Source organism: Aphelocoma coerulescens, chromosome 17 (assembly GCF_041296385.1).
Source record: "Aphelocoma coerulescens isolate FSJ_1873_10779 chromosome 17, UR_Acoe_1.0, whole genome shotgun sequence".
Classification (NCBI taxonomy): Eukaryota; Metazoa; Chordata; class Aves; order Passeriformes; family Corvidae; genus Aphelocoma; species Aphelocoma coerulescens.
This window is the reverse complement of record NC_091030.1, coordinates 6,789,567-6,805,436: the sequence shown is the minus strand read 5'-3', so window position 1 is coordinate 6,805,436 and position 15,870 is coordinate 6,789,567. Positions and strand designations below refer to the sequence as shown.

At 54.0% G+C, this 15,870-nt stretch overlaps 1 protein-coding gene across 3 annotated transcripts in view; it reads right to left on the bottom strand.

The window, feature by feature from the left end:
- The window catches only part of NTNG2 (netrin G2), a 46,244-nt gene that overhangs the window by 19,554 nt on the left and 10,820 nt on the right, over positions 1 to 15,870 (bottom strand). For all 3 annotated transcript variants that reach the window (XM_069031504.1, XM_069031502.1, XM_069031503.1), the window contains exon 3: positions 5,020 to 5,663. In XM_069031504.1, coding sequence (XP_068887605.1) covers positions 5,020 to 5,663 — 644 coding nt within the window. The remainder of the gene's footprint in view (positions 1 to 5,019; positions 5,664 to 15,870) is intronic.

Here is a 15,870-nt window from a genome sequence, read left to right as displayed (position 1 = left end):
GCTTAATTTAACTACATGACCAACAGCAAGATTTTGCTTGAACTCAAGCTAATTCCAGCCTGGAGGAATGCCAGGGAAGCTCAGCCATCCAGCTCTCAGGGGCTGCCCAGCATGGAGGCAAGGACGGGCCGAGGAACACGGCGCACGGTTGGCACAGACTTGGCCGTCCTTGACACGAGGATGCTGCTCCCTCCTGGCACCCGAGTTCTGTCTGCCAGGAGCTGCAGGGGAAGGAGCAGGGATGGGCACAGGCAGTGCTTGCCCTGGTTTTTGTGGTCATCCCAAAGCTGCCAAGTGTGGGCATCAGCTGGCTGAGGGCTGCAGGGGCATTGGGCTTCTTCTTGGGGGATGTTTGGGTGAGCCCATGGCTATTTTGGGGGTGATGCTCCAGCACTGGGGTTGGGCAAGCTCAGCTGGGGAAGCCCACGCTCTCACAGATCATTCACTCCAGGTCCTGCCTGTTCCCCTTTGGTGCAGGTCCCACCCTGCTCCTCAGGGCAAGATGCTCAACAAGGACACCAGCCATCACACGAGCTCTGAGACCTTCAACAAGAGGCTCTTCCACGGACCAAACCTTTACTCCAATTTAAAGACAGCTTTGCTGGAGAAGTCAAGATCAGCTGGAGGGTCTCTCACAACGTCATCAACAGAGCCAGAAGAGGGAATGTCCAACCAGGGCACAGCAGCTCAGGGGCAGCTGGGATGTGCTTTGTGTTGGCACCCCTGGTTCAAGCTGAGCTACAACCACAGGGGAAGTGCACTGAGCTGCCTTCACTGAGCTGGCTGGGAGGGCAGAGGAGGAGGCAGTGACCAGGAATTCATTCATCTTTAACAGCAATTCAGCATCAATCATTTCCACATCTCAAAACTCACCACAAATGCAGAAAAATATATCCCTTGCGTGTGGGTACCACTGACCATTTCCAGCTCCATTTATTGCAGGAGATGCTTTTGGGGGTGGCCTTGATCCTCCAGGTCTGGAGTGCCTGATCCTGGCTGTTGGCACCAGGATAACAGGCTGGCCAAAGCTGTTCTGCTCCGCTGGCACAAACTCTCCAAGTTATGTGGAGAGAAAATCCTCCTGAAGAGCATCCATGCACGGAATGGAACACACCAGGGGAAGGCAGGGAAAGAAGCAGGGGAGCACAAAGAGCCTTCCCCTTCAATTCTTTGGTGTAAGCAAAGCAGCAGCCAAGGAAAGCCTAAGAAAAGCCTGAGAAAAGCAATTGGTGAAGTGAGGAAAGGAAATGCCACTTCAGAACTAGAAACCTCATCTTGTTGGTGCCTCTTTGGCCTGAGTGCAGCCCGAGAGGAGGCCCTGTTCCATGGAGCTGCTCAGTGATGAGGGATGCTCCCTCCTCCTGCCTTCCTCCAGCGACTGCTCATGACCAGCAAGATGGACAAACAGTGCAGGCACTGGGGCAGGGCAGGACAGAGGAGAGAAATCCTAATAATCAGCCTAAAATTGATTCACTTCTGCTCAATCTGATTTCTCCTAACTGGATCCACATGTCCTGGCCATGGCACATTAACTTCAATTACAGCTTATTAATGTCTCCGTGATGGAGCGTGCCCTGCTGAGCACGGCAGTGACTGACGTTATGAAGGGGAAGAAATTACTCCAAAGAGAGCCAGGGTGGAATGGAAGGAGAACCAGCGGCTCTCACCGCCAGCCCTGGCAGCCAGGGAAAGCTCATTCACCCGTGCCCGAGCTCATTGCTGCTCTGAGGAGAAAATTAAGCAGTGAACAGAGAGATCTGTGGGGAAAAGTCCTTCCACTTCCCTTCCCCACCCTGCCTGGCACTCACACAGCACACAGGCCAAGGACTTGCTTGTGTCTATTCCTGTCCTGACTCTTCGGCATCTCCTGTTACTCTGCAGATCAATAGGGACAGGATGGAAGAAGAAAGGGGGAAAAAAAAAAGAGAAAGATACCAAGAAGAAAGAGAGTAAAAATAAACTGTCAGCCATGAACGGAGAGATGGACCTGGCTGAGGCTGTGGGAGGAGGAGATGCAGAGGAGACCCTGAGGGACCAACCCACAGCACCAACACCCAGGAATGAAGCAGTGACCCCCAGGATTCACCAGACCCTGTGGCCTACAGGGCAAGAGAAAGCAGAAAACTCCTTCCCCTTGTTCTTTGCTCCGTCTCTTTCTGCTTTTCCTGAAAGCTCTGGGGGATTGCGGTGAGGGGTTTTTCCTTGGTGTGAAGCTGAGGCGTGAAGGATTCGGTGTGCTTGGATGGGGAGCAGGAGTACATGGACTGAGGGGATACAGAAACCTCTCTGAACCCAGCAGTTAAGGCTGCAGCACAAGAAACCACCAGGGCTCATGGTCTGCTTTGAGGGCAGAGTTTTGCTCTTCCTTTGACCATGAACATCAACTGGAAATGAGCTGCCAAGTGCCTCATCACCCTGTGGGCACTGCCAAGATCCCGGTGCTGTGCAGGGACACAGGCAATGCCACTGTGACAGCACATACTGCTCCTTCACTGTCACACACTGTGGCCAGCACAGCTCCTTCAGCCTCTCAGGGTTGCTCACTCTGCTCTCCAGGTGGAATTTTCTGGCTGCTTTTTGCCCTTGACCCCTCATTTCCTCACAGTCATCTTCCCTCTTGTTTCTATGCCCCCTGTAGTGGGTCCCCAACACCACCCCAGTTTTATCTAGGCACTTTGCTCCTGTTCCTCCAACACGTCCTGGAAGAGGCAGTGTGTGTCCATCCCCATTCTTGCCCACTCTTCCTCCCCCCTTCCCTGCACAGTGCTCCTGTCAGGCTCACATTGATTTCTCCTCTCTTCCTCTCAATAACCCATTCCTTGTTGAGCCATACACAAGATTTAATTTGGTTTTAGTCCCTGCACTGTAACTGGCTTTGCTTACAGCTGGAATTAGATTGCTTTTCAGTGCAAAAACCTGCTTGCTGGGACTGGAATGATCACAGGAGCAGAGTTAATTCACAGGGAGCTCCTCCATCTTATACACCACTTATCCACAGCTCCTCAGCTGCTCACCTTCCCTGCCCTGTGCCCACGGGGGCTGGAAGAGTCAGCACAGGACAGGCACTGACCTCTTCCCTGTCCAGGATGAGCGTCCCTCTCTCCTGGGAACCAGCCCAGCAACCTGGAGCAGTGCAAAGCTGCATCTTACTGTAGCTCAGAACTTGGGAGTTTGGGCTGATAAAAGCAGATTTCAGAGTTTTCCCTGTTCCCAGCCAAGAAAAAGCCCTCTCCTCCCAGCGGCCCGGCTGCACTGGAGGAGCAGGTCGGGCAGGTTTTAGGGAGCGGAGGGAGCCGAGAGGGCAGCGGCGGAGCAGGAGCCGCCGCTCTGCAGCAGCCGTGGGCAGGCGGCCACGCCGGCACCGCGCCAGCCCGGGGAGAGGCCGGCAGGGATCAGCCAACAAACCCCAGCCTGTCTCGTGCTGGCCACGGCTAAAAAGCAGCATTGCAGCTTCCACAGGGCGTCCGCAGCCCGGCCATCCCTGGCTCCAGCTGCCGTCGGGGTGGCTGTGGAGTTCTGGATGTCTCCTAGAGGTTGTGACTCCCCCAGCCCTGGGTGTGTTTGAAAGGGTTTTTTCTCTCCTTCCCTAGCTGCCTCTTTTCACAGAATTTGTAGGGATTTTATGTCTTGAACCAATCTCTACTACTGTTAAATGGTATTAAATTTGGCCAGTGAGTTCAAAATCTGGTGAGGCACTGGGGAGGGGGGAGGAGGACAGCTGAGAGCAAGGTGCTGGTCTGGGGAGAATCCCACCAGGATGGCCTGAAGTCCGAAGTACTGAAGCAACAAGGCAGGCAGGAAAGGTGAATGGCTCAGAGGAGGAAGGTGTTCACGGGACACCACAAGTGCTTCAACTCTTTGAAGCATCAAGTATCCCGAGGCTGCTGCGGGGCCAGTAACAAGTCCTTGGTTATCTGTGCTGATCTCTGCACTCGGAAGCCAAAGCTCATTGCACAAGCACTGAAATCAAAAATTCAGTCCTAATTTACCAGACACACGTGGAGGTGCTCTCCCGCTCCTCTGCCCATGTGCCTGAGCCCCCCAGGGCTCCTCCCTGAGCAATCCCCACGGTGGGCACCCCAACGTGCCCCCAGCCCCGCTGAGAGCCACAGCTGCTCATCCCAGACAGGCACCAGGCCGTGAGAAAGACCCTCACCGCTGCCTCCTGCCTGCCCTGGCGGGTGGAAAGGGCTCTCCCATCCCTCACTGCAGCTTCCTTCCCCTTGGAGCCCGTTCAAAGCCAGCCTCGGTGGCACCTGCAAACATTTCTACTTGCAAGTCTCAGAAGCGAACAGTTTGGAACCGATACAAACGGCTCCTCTGTCGCTGTGGTGATGCTTGTTAGCACGGGGTGGGTGATGGGGAGATTTTTCCCCTCTCGCCTGTAAGTCTCGCACAAGCTGGATGGGAAATCAGCCATCTCGGCACTTTTCCACCTTACTTTGCTTTTTTGGTTGATGTCATAACGTAACATATGGCTTCGTACAGAGAAATGAAAAACAAAACCCAGGAGAAACAAACCCTCTCCTGCTTCCTCTGCCCCAGATCTGTCGGGGGGTTTGCCCTCACCTCAAACTTCATCTGCCAGGGCTGGGGCTGCTCAGGGTGTGCAGGACTGACTGGGGATGACCCACCCTGCTTGTACTGGCAGGGAGCTGGAGTTTAGTGGGATGAGCCTCATTCCACCCCCCAGATCCACCAGCATCATCCCTGAGACATCTGGGCAAAGGCTGGCGGTGTTTGCACAGCTGGGACGGGGTCTTGGAGGGAACTGAGCCCCTGAGTGTCCATCCAAGCCATGTCCCAGCTCCCCCAGCACCAGCTGCAGGAGGACACAGCCTTGGAGGTGCCCCAGCCATTCCCTGCAAGGACACATCTGCTGCCCTGCCTGGGGAGAAGGGGTATTAGAGGCAGAAATGGTTATCCATCGGTCAGCAGAAGCGTTGATGGCTCAGTTTTCTAGCAACAACCCTCTTCTCATCCAAGGAGAGACACCCAAAGAAATACAGCAGCCATTACCTGCCGGTGACTTCGATGTTGGAGACGGCATAGAAGTACTTGTACAGGTTCTCCCTCTGCACGTAGGTGCCCCCCAGGGCAGGTCTCAGCAGCCTCATGCGCAGGTCGGTCACTGTGAAGAAGTCCTTGAGCCCTTTGGCGCTCTCCAGCCGGGTGTACAAGTTGTCCATGTTCTTGAGGTCAGGGCCAGCGAAGATGGCAAAGCGGTCCCGCACCTCAAACCGGACAGTCTTCTCTTTTTTGGAGCCCGCCCAGCGGGAATACTCCTCCGTGCAGAGGACCCTGTTGGCACTGGTGGTGGAGAGGTCCCGGACCCTCCGTGCTGGCATGCTGAAGGCCTCCATGCAGTCGTCTGCGTAATACTGGTACGGGTGCCAAGTCCTCCCGTTGTCCAGAGACTTCTCCAGCATCATGATGGTGGGGCGCCCGTACTCGAAGGTGATCACGATGTCGTCGGTCAGCTCGATGCTCTTGTTCCAGGACAGGGTGATGTTGGCCAGCAGCGGCTCCGGGTACCGGCGCCACGTCACGCTCTGCCAGTACGTGGCCAGCCCCTCGTCCTCGCTGTCGAACATCAGCTTGGGCGGGTGGGCCAGGTCGGGGTTGGAGGCGTCGCACTCGTCGCTGCACAGGTACGGGTTCTCCTGGAACAACAACAGCGGTCACCAGAGAGGAAAGCAAAGCCTGGGCATGGTGTGGCATCGTGGGCACACGGGCCCTGGGTTTGGCTGCTTGTGTCAAACGTTAACTGCTGGGCTGAGCTGGAGGGTGCCGGGGGCCTGGCTCTGGAGGATGCTGGTTCTGAGAGCGAGTTTAAGGCAGAAAGATGCGGCTTTGCCTCAGCTCTAAGAACGGCTGAGCTGTTTCCTTTGAAAGGCCCTTTGGGAAAGGACTTTTCAATTTGGCACGGGGGCAATTTTCATAGAAAGCGCCTTCCCTGAAACGGTCTCTGAGAAACTTGGGTTAAGCTTGGCTGATTTACAAGGCTACAGAAAGCTGTGTTCATCCCCGCTGCCTTGGAAGAACTGAATGGCTAAAATCCCCCAAGCAGACCTCTGCCTCTCGTGGCTCCTGATGCTGAAAAGTCTGGGGCCACACCATCCCCCCCAGTGCCTTTGAGCACAGCTAGAGGAAGGAAACCCCATTTCTCCAGCTCCGAGCTGGGACAGAACCAAGCAGCAGCAGAGAGAGCAGAAATTTGTGCTTCCTGGTGCCTTGGTCCTCACCTACCCAGAGGGAACAGAGTGGAAGGATGGCTCATCCCATCCAGGTGACAATGTCCACTGCCTGCAGGCCTGGGTTGTGGGAGAAAAGGTCCAGCCATCCCATTTTGCCCACAAGTGACAGCGCACAGCCAGGCTGGCGTGTTTTGCAGGGACACACCTCCACATCCACATGTGCTGAGCTGCACTAGGACACACTGTCAAGGTCATGCACCAAATGTTGAAGTTTTGGGGGTGGGCAGCTGGGCCAATGCATTTATTGCTCACCCATACATAAGCCCAACATTACTGCCCTGCAACCTCTCCCTCCAGGAATGAGCCTGTGGATCAGACCTGCCTTGGGGATTGTGTAGGGCTGTGTTCTAGTGGGTACAGACCACAAAAAAACTCTGCAACACACTGCTGATCCTTTTTCTGCATATGAAGCATCTCTTTGCTGTCACTTTGCCTCCCTCTTTGACTCAAAATCCAAAGAATTGGGGAAGCAGAGGGATTGGTATGACAGCGGGCTCTGCTGCTGTGGGACCCTTATCAGGAAGGCAGAGGCACCTGGCAGAGGAGGAGGAGGTGATAAAGCAGCTGGAGCTGCTCAGAGCTGCCGGCTGAAGGTGAGGAGCTTGCTGGGGTGCGAGGTTTGGCTCTCCTGAAGCAGCAGCTTTCAAGGTAAGACTGAGCTGGGTATTGTGCTTTGGTTTGTGGGTGCTTTGTGCGAGGCTGGGAGCCACGGGGAGGTGCTGTGTGTGGGGATCAGCATGTTCCTGCCCGGCCCTGGGGACTTCCTGCAGCACCAGGGCTGTGCCAGGGTGAGGGGAGCTGCTGCTGGTACTTGGGGGCTCCAAAATTGAGGTGCAGGGCTGGATCTGAGCAGGCTGGTTGTGTCTCTGGCTGCTGCAGGCATGGGAAGGGGCTTCTCCTGTGCCCATGGCTTGCTTTGACCTAGAGAATTGTTGGAGTCTGAGTGCCTCTGACCTGCTTTTAGGGTGCCCAGGCACAGCAGAGGAGGGGATCTGGTTTGTACAAGTGGATGCTCTCGGGTGCAAAGTGGGGCTGTGCTTTGAACGTGGAAACCTCTCAGTAACACAGCGTGCTTTGGAAAATCCGGGCTTTGCCACCTCCAGCCGGGCAACCAGAGGTCTTGGAAACTACTTTGAGCTTCTCTACTCCATGTCTTTAAAATCGGCCTTTGGTGCCTCCTCGGAGCTCAGAGATGTGCACTGAAGGCAAGCAACTGTTTGCACCAGCACCCAGGAGCCCTGAAAAACTCCTGAGGACACGAATAATTCTGTGTCTGGAGCAGCATGTGCACAGCACGGAGTAAATAAGGCAGGAGGCTGCTCTGTCAGCACGGGGGCAAAACAAACCAGCGAGTGGCTGATCTGCACATGAGCACCGGGCTCCTCTGCAGGGGAGGCAGCTCTGGGGACCCGAGGGGACTCCTGTAGATACAGCACACGTTGTGTTTGTGTGTGTGTTTGTGTGCACGAGGCTGCCAGGGAAAGCAGCACATGCTAAAACAGGTCAAAACTCAAACTGTTTCCAACCCTGTCTTGCTCTGACACGCCCCTGGCTGATGGTAAAGCTGCAAATGCCGTGCTGGGGTTTGTTCCTCCAGTCACAGCCTCAGCTTGGGCGATGTGTGGCTTTTGCCACCTCTGTGTGTGCCAGGAGGAAGAGCAGGGACCAGAGCTGCTGAGCTCCGGTGTGGTGCCCACCCTGCAGCAGGGAGGTCACTCATAAATGGATGCTTGGGTAGATGTTTTTAAAGCAAATAGCTGGATAGTTTCTATTACTTTTTTGGTTTTTACTAGCAGCTGTGATAACTGAGCAAAGGAAATCCATGGAGTGCTCAGGCTTGCTTGGGTGGGCAAGGTCAAGGGGTGAGGGCACCTGTCCAGGTGTGCCCACAACCCCCTCAAAGAGGGGGAGATGCCAGCTGGGCTGTGGTGGGGCTCTGAGCCATGCTGTGGGGTCCTCTCCTGCCATAACAAGCTGTTCTGGAGCAGGGACTAAAAAACCCTGAGATATTGACATATTTAATATGCTCTCCTGACTCGTCACGTTCAGAGGAATTGTTTACCTCTGCTAATGAGACACAGCTTCCTGCTGGGGGATGGAGCTGCCTCTCAGCGCAGCTTTGCAGTGGTGCCTGAGGGAAAAGGCAGAAAAATCCCCCTCAGCTGAAGTACTGGGGGCTCTGAGTGTGTTTCCTGTGCTGAGACAACATATTGTGTTGCAGTATGGTCCTCCTGCCAATGTGGCCATACAGATGGCTTAACAGGACAGTCCTGAAAAGACCATCCTGGAGGTCCATTTTCCTCACTTGTCTGAAGAGGGGTGCAGCAGGTGGAGAACTGGCTTGGGATGGCAGCAGAAAATTCCCTGACAAACCCACCTTGCTGCTCAGTGGCTCTGTGTGAGCAGAGTCTGTGTCTCAGAGCCATCCTGGCCAGAGGGGCTCTTGCCATGAGCCTTCCTTTCCTTGTGTGCAGCAGCCACAGCCCTTGAGCTGGTGTGAGATGAATCTCGCTGAATATTTGCCACCTGAGCTGTTCCCAGCATGGCCACAGTGGCCACCTCCAGGGCTGTGGATGATGCTCCTATCAAGCTTTCTTTGGAGTGGCCAAATTAAACAAAGGAAGAGCTCTGTGATGAAACCACAATAAGAAAACATCACCCAGGCCAGGATGGGAGGCGGGACAGGTTTCCCTGGAGCACTGAGGGAAGCAACTGAGTCTGATCAAGCATGATCCCCCTCCCCATGTCCCGTCTGGAGGGACAGGGCTGGCCAGGCACGTCCCTGGCAGGGGACCTGGCAGGTCAGGAGCAGGGAGAAGCGGAGCGAAAGCTCTGTCTGTCTGCCATATGCTCGTCCCAGGGAACGGAGGTGCACAATCCCTGATGGCTCCCATGTATCCCAACCTGTGAGCGTGCTCAGCTCAGCAGGCAGCAGCCCCAAAGATGTCTTTAGCCACCCTGATGCTCTGGGGAGGCCCATGGCTCGAGAGGTGCATGGTTGTAACGGGGCAAACACAAAAATAACCTCCAAGCGACAGTGCTGAAAGGTGAGGAGAGCCTCAGAAGCCGCCGAGTGAGTCACATCACTACGGCTTCCTCTGCTAAAATGAAGTGTTCCTTTTTGGGGTTAGGTTTATTGAATTGTCCTTCCTCTGCGGGATGCTCGATGCCTTTTCTGCTGGGGGCTTGGTTTGGAGTCAGCCAGGAGGGCAGGGGGGAGCGGAAACAGATGGCCACACTTTGGCTGCTCCGTTGGTCCTGGTAAGATCAGATATAGCACTATTGAAACAATTCCAGGTATTATTTTTGAATCTGGTTTCCTCCTCCAAGCCGTGTGTCCTCCAAAGAATCTGTCCAAAGTCTCGAGATATTTAAGTCTTCAATCTAAAAGTCAGGATGCATTAGCCAGGCAAACTTGGTCTCAGTGAGCTTAAAATAAACCAGTTCACTTTGAGTCTCACGCTATTAAATCAGTCGTGAGTGTCCTCACAGCAACTAAACATTGCAGATCTCAGGCTCTCCAGCTCTTCTGGTTGTGCGCTTTTTGGGGTTGTACCAAAGAGTGTTGCAGTCTTGCTTAGCCCCAGCTCAGCCCAAACAGGCAAATCTCCAGGGAACAAACTGTAAGAGCCTCGTTGAGGACACAGTGTCCTAAAAAATGGCATCATAGTAAGGTTGTGCCTGTGTAAAGCAAATCATAGAATGGTTTGGGTTGGAAGGGACCTTTAAAGGTCATCCAGTCCAACCCCCTGCCATGGGCAAGGGCATCTTCAGCTGGGTCAGGCTGCTCAAAGCCCCATCCAACCTGACCTTGAATGTTTCCACAGGTGAGACATCCCATGGAAACCTCTCTGAGGTTTTACAGTGCCAGTATTTTACCACACTCCTTGTAGAAGTTTTCCTCCTTGCAGCTAGTCTGAATCTGCTCTCTTCCAGTTTAAAACCTTCATCCCTTGTCCCAACACTACAATTCATAATAAAGAGCCCTCCCCATCTTTCCTGTAGACCCTCTTTAGATACTGGGACTCTAAATCCTCCTTGGCAGGGCTGCTCCCAATCCTTCATCCCCAGCCTGGAGTGATACTGGGGGTTGCCCTGCTCCAGGTGCAGGACCTTGCACTCAGGAGGATCCCATGGGCCCAGTCCTTGAGCTGGAAATGTGTCTCAGCCCTGGTGACTGCTGACCCAGCCCTTGGGTTTTGCCTCCTCTTGGTGCCTGGAGCCAGTTCTGGGCAGAAATGCTGCAAAAGGGACTTTCTGAAGGTGAAAGCAGAGACTTGCTCCTTGAGGAGGATTTCTTAAGAAACAAGATATTGGTCTGACAAAGCAGGATGACAGGAATCCAGGATGCTGCAGAGAAGCTGCTCCCCACTTGCTGGGAAGGGGGGGAATGGGGGAAACCAGCCACAACAAAAGGCCCAGTTTTACAAAGCCCAGCTGATTTTTAGGGCTCTTAATGAGTGTAAAAGTTGCCTTTTTTTTTTTTTTCCTAGCAGATAATACCATTTTTAAGCCTCATAGCATAAAATTATATATTTTTGTAGGTGAAATTGCTTGATTAATCATTAGGCTGTTGAATATTTTAAACAAACTAGACATCTGTTGTGGATGGTGAAAGCTACACAGAAATAAGACTGCAGCTTTTAGATCTCCATGCCAAAGGGAAGCTGGAAAGCAATTGCAACCACTAGCTGCAGAGTGAAGAAAAATAATAATAATAAAGGGGGGGAAAAAAAACCCAACAAGATTTGAGCAAGGAAAAAAGAGTAGATGATGTGAGAGCTTGTACTGCTCAGCCAAGGATGCTCAATCACAGCTCTCATACCTGGTGTGATTTGTTTAATGGTGTCTTGGGAACCCCCGCATGACTTTCTTTGCTTTTGGGGGTCTCTTCTGCTTGATGGAATTGTGTTTATGCCAAGGCCTCTGCTAAAACCTAGAGCACTCTGGGACCACTTGTTTTTAATTACAGTCTCCTAATAAGAATAATGACAAGGTCTCATCAACTTGAAGGAGTTTTGGAAAACAAAATTTTGTATTTTTTTAATTGGGGGTAGGGGTTGGAAATCCTTGGTGTTTTATAGGAAGATTTTTATAAAAAGGGAAACAGTTAAATGCATTTCTTCAGCACAAAGATTGGTGCTGTTGTGTGGGTTTCTCTTGGGTACTTTCTCTGTAAGTTATTTTTGTTCCTCTGTGAACTGGCTCTCAAACCCAACCAGAGACCTCTCAGACCTTGGCTGTCTCCAGGCTCTCCTGCAAGTGCTGATGCTGGTTGGGACTGGGGGCTGTTTGACAGCCCTCCAAAGAGTCTGCAGAGCCACATCTGGCTCCCTCAGAATGAGGAAAAGCAGGTGACAGCACAGGAACCCCCTTCCCTCCTTCTTGGGACTGCTTGTGCCTGAGGAAACCTCGGTCTGAACCTCCACCCAGGAGGAGACAATTCCCTCTGTAGCCCCCACCCCATCCAGCTGTGATGCTTAAGAAACTCTCAGGTGCATCCCAAGGCCCCTCTGCTTCCCTTGGGACACCCAAGGCCCCTCTGCCTCCCTTGGGACACCTCCGACGCTGCCTTTGAATTTCTGCTCAAAGGTCAGCACGTGAGGTTCACAAAGTCCCTGCGTTTCCTCGCGCTGCAACTGAGTCCTGAAATTGGTATCAAATTTCCTCCAAATCCTGCAAAAAAAGGGATCAGCAAAATCTCCACGTGCACCTGATCCCTCCTGCCCCAATAACATCCCCGCTGTGGAGCGGTGCCACCGCAGGTGTCCTGCAGCCTCCCCTTCCCTGAACAGCCTGTCACGGGAAGGGCTGATGGCCAGGAACATGGGGGTCCCAGCCTGCAGAGGGGAGCAGGGCCAGCCCACTCCAGCCTGCCTGTCCTGTGGGTGTTCTGGAACACTTTCACCCCAAAGTTTTCTTTTCCCCCCCTCCCTGCCCCTGTCCAATGCCCCACTGGATCCGCTGGCTCTGCAGGCTGCAGGATGGAGCTGAAATGACCTTCCCGGCACGTTTGCTTTCCTGCTTACGCTGGGATTGAGCTGCGGGGCTTCACTTCCCTTCCATCCCCTGCCCTGCTCTTCCTGACTCTGCCAGGGCTCGCAGGGATCTCCGTTCCCCTCCTGGCTGGGCTCTGGGTTTGCTCCGGTGTCGGTCAGCACCGGGAAATCACCTGCTGAGGGGGGAAGGTGCCTGACCCAGCTCCAGGGCCAGCCACCCTTAACCTCCCCACACAGAGTTCAACCTATTTTCTGCAACACAAATTTTTGACAAGGGCCACCCTGAGCGATGCATGTTTTGGGAGACTTCCTTGGCTTTTCTTCCAATAATCCCTCCAGGACGTGATGCTGCTTCCCAAACAGAATTGCATTTGCCCAGGAGAAAACACAGGCTCGTCCTAATGACATTTCAGGGTGTTTTCACTCTCACTGGTCCTGATCTGAGGGTTCAACTGTTCTATCTGGATTTATGACAAGACAAGGTGATTTTATGATCAAAAATAACATTTGTGAGTAATTAAATCTTGTGCTTCAGGGCATAAACCGTAACCTGCCAGTGGCCAGAGTGGGACTCTAAGAGAGTTGGAAATACTCTCTGACAATTAATTTTCACTCTATTCATGGGCTGGGAGGGATCAGAAGGGTGAAAAAACCATAATTAATTTACAGCGATTATTTCCAACAGCTGGCAAGTGGCATAACTCACTGCAGAGAGGGCTGGGAGCACAGAGAGGGATCAGAAGTACGAGGCCTCTCTTATGCCAAAGAGCCCCACACGGGCCCTTCCCTGTGAGCCCAGGTGAAGGTCTGTGCCCTCCTCTGAGGGATGTAGGGGGACACTGGGATCTGCCTGGCTGGTCCACTCTTCTTGCACCGATTCCCCTGTCCCCCAGGTGGGCCATGGGCTTTCCCCACTGCACAGCTGTGATTTGAACCTCCTTGAAAACATCTCAGGAATAGCTTTGCTGCTGTCAGTGGGCAGGGAGAGGTCCCTAATGGGGCCAGCACCACAGCATTGGACTGTGAAGACTCTGGGGATGCTCCAAATGCAAAACTGTGCCTTTTGGAAACAAAATCCTAATAACTTTCTTCAAGATGCTCTGTGTCCTCCTTTTTATTTTTTTTCTTTCTCTTTAAAATCCCTCTTTGGTCAAGCTCTCTATATTTTAGGTAAGACAGAAGCTGTCTCATAAGGTAGAAGATACAGTTTTCCCCTGGGCTGCCTGTGCAGCTGCAGCCCGAGAGCCACTCGGGAATGCTCTGGCAAGCCCTTCATCTGCACATCCTCCAGGCATCACTCTTCTCTTCCTGGTGCTCCTCCAAAGGGACGTTTTTAGGTGGCCAATGTGGGTAGGACGGTTCTGGCAAGGCAGCCGGGTGCTGGTGAAGGGTTATTTCACAGCTTCAGCTCTGCAGGGGAAGGGCTGGGCTGGGCTGGGCTGGGCTGGGCTAGGATGGGAAGCTCAGGGAGGGCTGGTGGGGTGCTTTGCTCGCTCGTGTGTCCTTCCCCTGCCACCTCCCTCCCCCAGCCATCTGCAAGGGGCTCTTATTAAGGCAGAGACAGCAAAAGGGGAGAAAAGCGTCCTCGCTAACAAGCTGTTTGCTGTTTATGAGCAGGTAAAGGCAGAGCTGGAATGAATTATTAATAGGGTGGAAATGGGGTCCCTCCACAGATCTGCTGCTAATTCTGGCTCAGCCGAATGTCACTCCCTCCATCTCCTCCCCGGCCGTGGTTTGGGGGATTGATTGCTCCTCCGCTTCCTTCCCCTTCCTGCCGGATCCGAGGCTGTCCGAGCACAAGGTCACCGCTCGCCGGGCCTTGGGCCGGGCTGTGCCTGCCTGCGGCTTCGGGAGCCGTGAGTCAGCACAAGCGACCCCGCCGGCTCCGGGCGAGACACCGGGACGCACTCAGCGAGACATTTTGCTGTTCTGCCTCTTCCCTTTGGCCTGAAGCAGATACTCATTCACCGAGCAGCGCCGCTCGTTCAAGGCTCTCGGCTCCCTTGGGCCCGTCTCTCCGCCAGAGAAGAGATTCAAGCCCTCCTCGTGGCTGCTCTTCCCCTTCCCCCTCCAGCCTGCTCTGAATTCGAGAAGCATCTCCTTCGTGTTTCATCCAGGCTCAGCACTGTGCCCTTCTCTCCACCATCACCGTGCCAGGCAGGGTGGGCTGGTGGCGGTGCAATGTCCTATCTCCCAGTGGGGAAACTGAGGCAGGGAGGGATGTCAGGAGCAGTCTGGGCTTCACTGGGCATTGAGGGCTCCACTCCCCCAGGCACCTGCAGCCGGGCAAAGTAGTGGCTCCCTCACCCCACCTTGATGTGAGGCTCAAGGAATTCTCTGCTCTCATCCCACGCTGTCTCTGAAACTCTCCCTGTGGTCTGGCAGCATCTCATGAAAAGGGTCAGAACTGGTCTGTGCACCGTAAATGACACAACCTCGGCAAAAGGCTGACAGACATCCAGGCAGGAAACATCCTCTACAAAGGGAGCATCCAGAGGGAGATGCAGCTTGTCACGCACAAGGGCTGACCCAAGTCACCTGTCCACCCTCGCAACGCAGCCGGCACCGCTCCTGCACCGACACAAATCCCCTCACGCCCACTCTGTCTAAGCCAGAAACAGAAAATCTGGTTACACGAGGAATTTTAACCTCCAGCCTGAAACCAGCCCAGTCCGTGCGTGACCTCTCCAAGAAGGGCCCCAAGCATGCTGCTTGCAGAGTGACCTGGAAGCAGCGCTTCCATTTCCAAAGCCCCGGGATGTCCTGGCAGCAGCCCTGCTGCTGCTGCTGGATGCCCTGCCCAGCACCCTGTCCCGAGAGAGGCGTGTGCAGCTGATTTGGGGGCGGCACAAGGGTTAACTCCGCCCGGAAAATTCCACTCCTAAGCAGATAATCTCATCTGTGCCGGAGATATACACACACACACACACCACCCGCAGCAGCCCGGCCTCCCATGGCATCATTTTTGAGCGGCTCTTTCTTTGTGAACTGCTAATCCCCCGGTGAGCCGCTCTAACCCCATCCCTCCTGCCGCCCTGGGCTCACCTCCACCCCCACCTCCCCGCCGGGGCTGCACCCCTCAGCCTCCCCCTTCGGCAGTGGGGGCTGCAGGGTGACCTAGAGCCTGGGATGAGAGGCTGATAAACCAGACACCCCTCAGCTGGCAGCCACGGGCACGCGTTCAAAATCGCGGTAGTTTAATCCCATTGACTGCTTTGTAGCTTGTGTCCAAACCCGGACTTTCTGTACCGGGGAGTTGCAAGCTTTGCTCTTCCCAGGCACTTCCCTGAAGCTTGTTTACAAATTAAGCTGCTTGGATTCCGCCCCATCCCTTCCTTGCCAGATTATTAAACCCTTGCATTTTGCTACAGAGATGTATTGGTGTCCGCAGCCCCTAACAGCAGGAGCACAGCAGCAGCGACCTGTGTGCAGGGCTGCGAGTGCATTATTGATTCAGGACTAAGAAAATGCTTAGGAAGTAGGAAAAGTGTCCTGCTCTCTAAAAGCTTGTGCGCCTTGTAAGCTCAATACATGCAGCCTTTGCAGAGAGGCTCGCTACGCCGCTATTAATAATTTATTCTGTAAGAGAGGCTCTGATAGTTTGAATGGGGGAG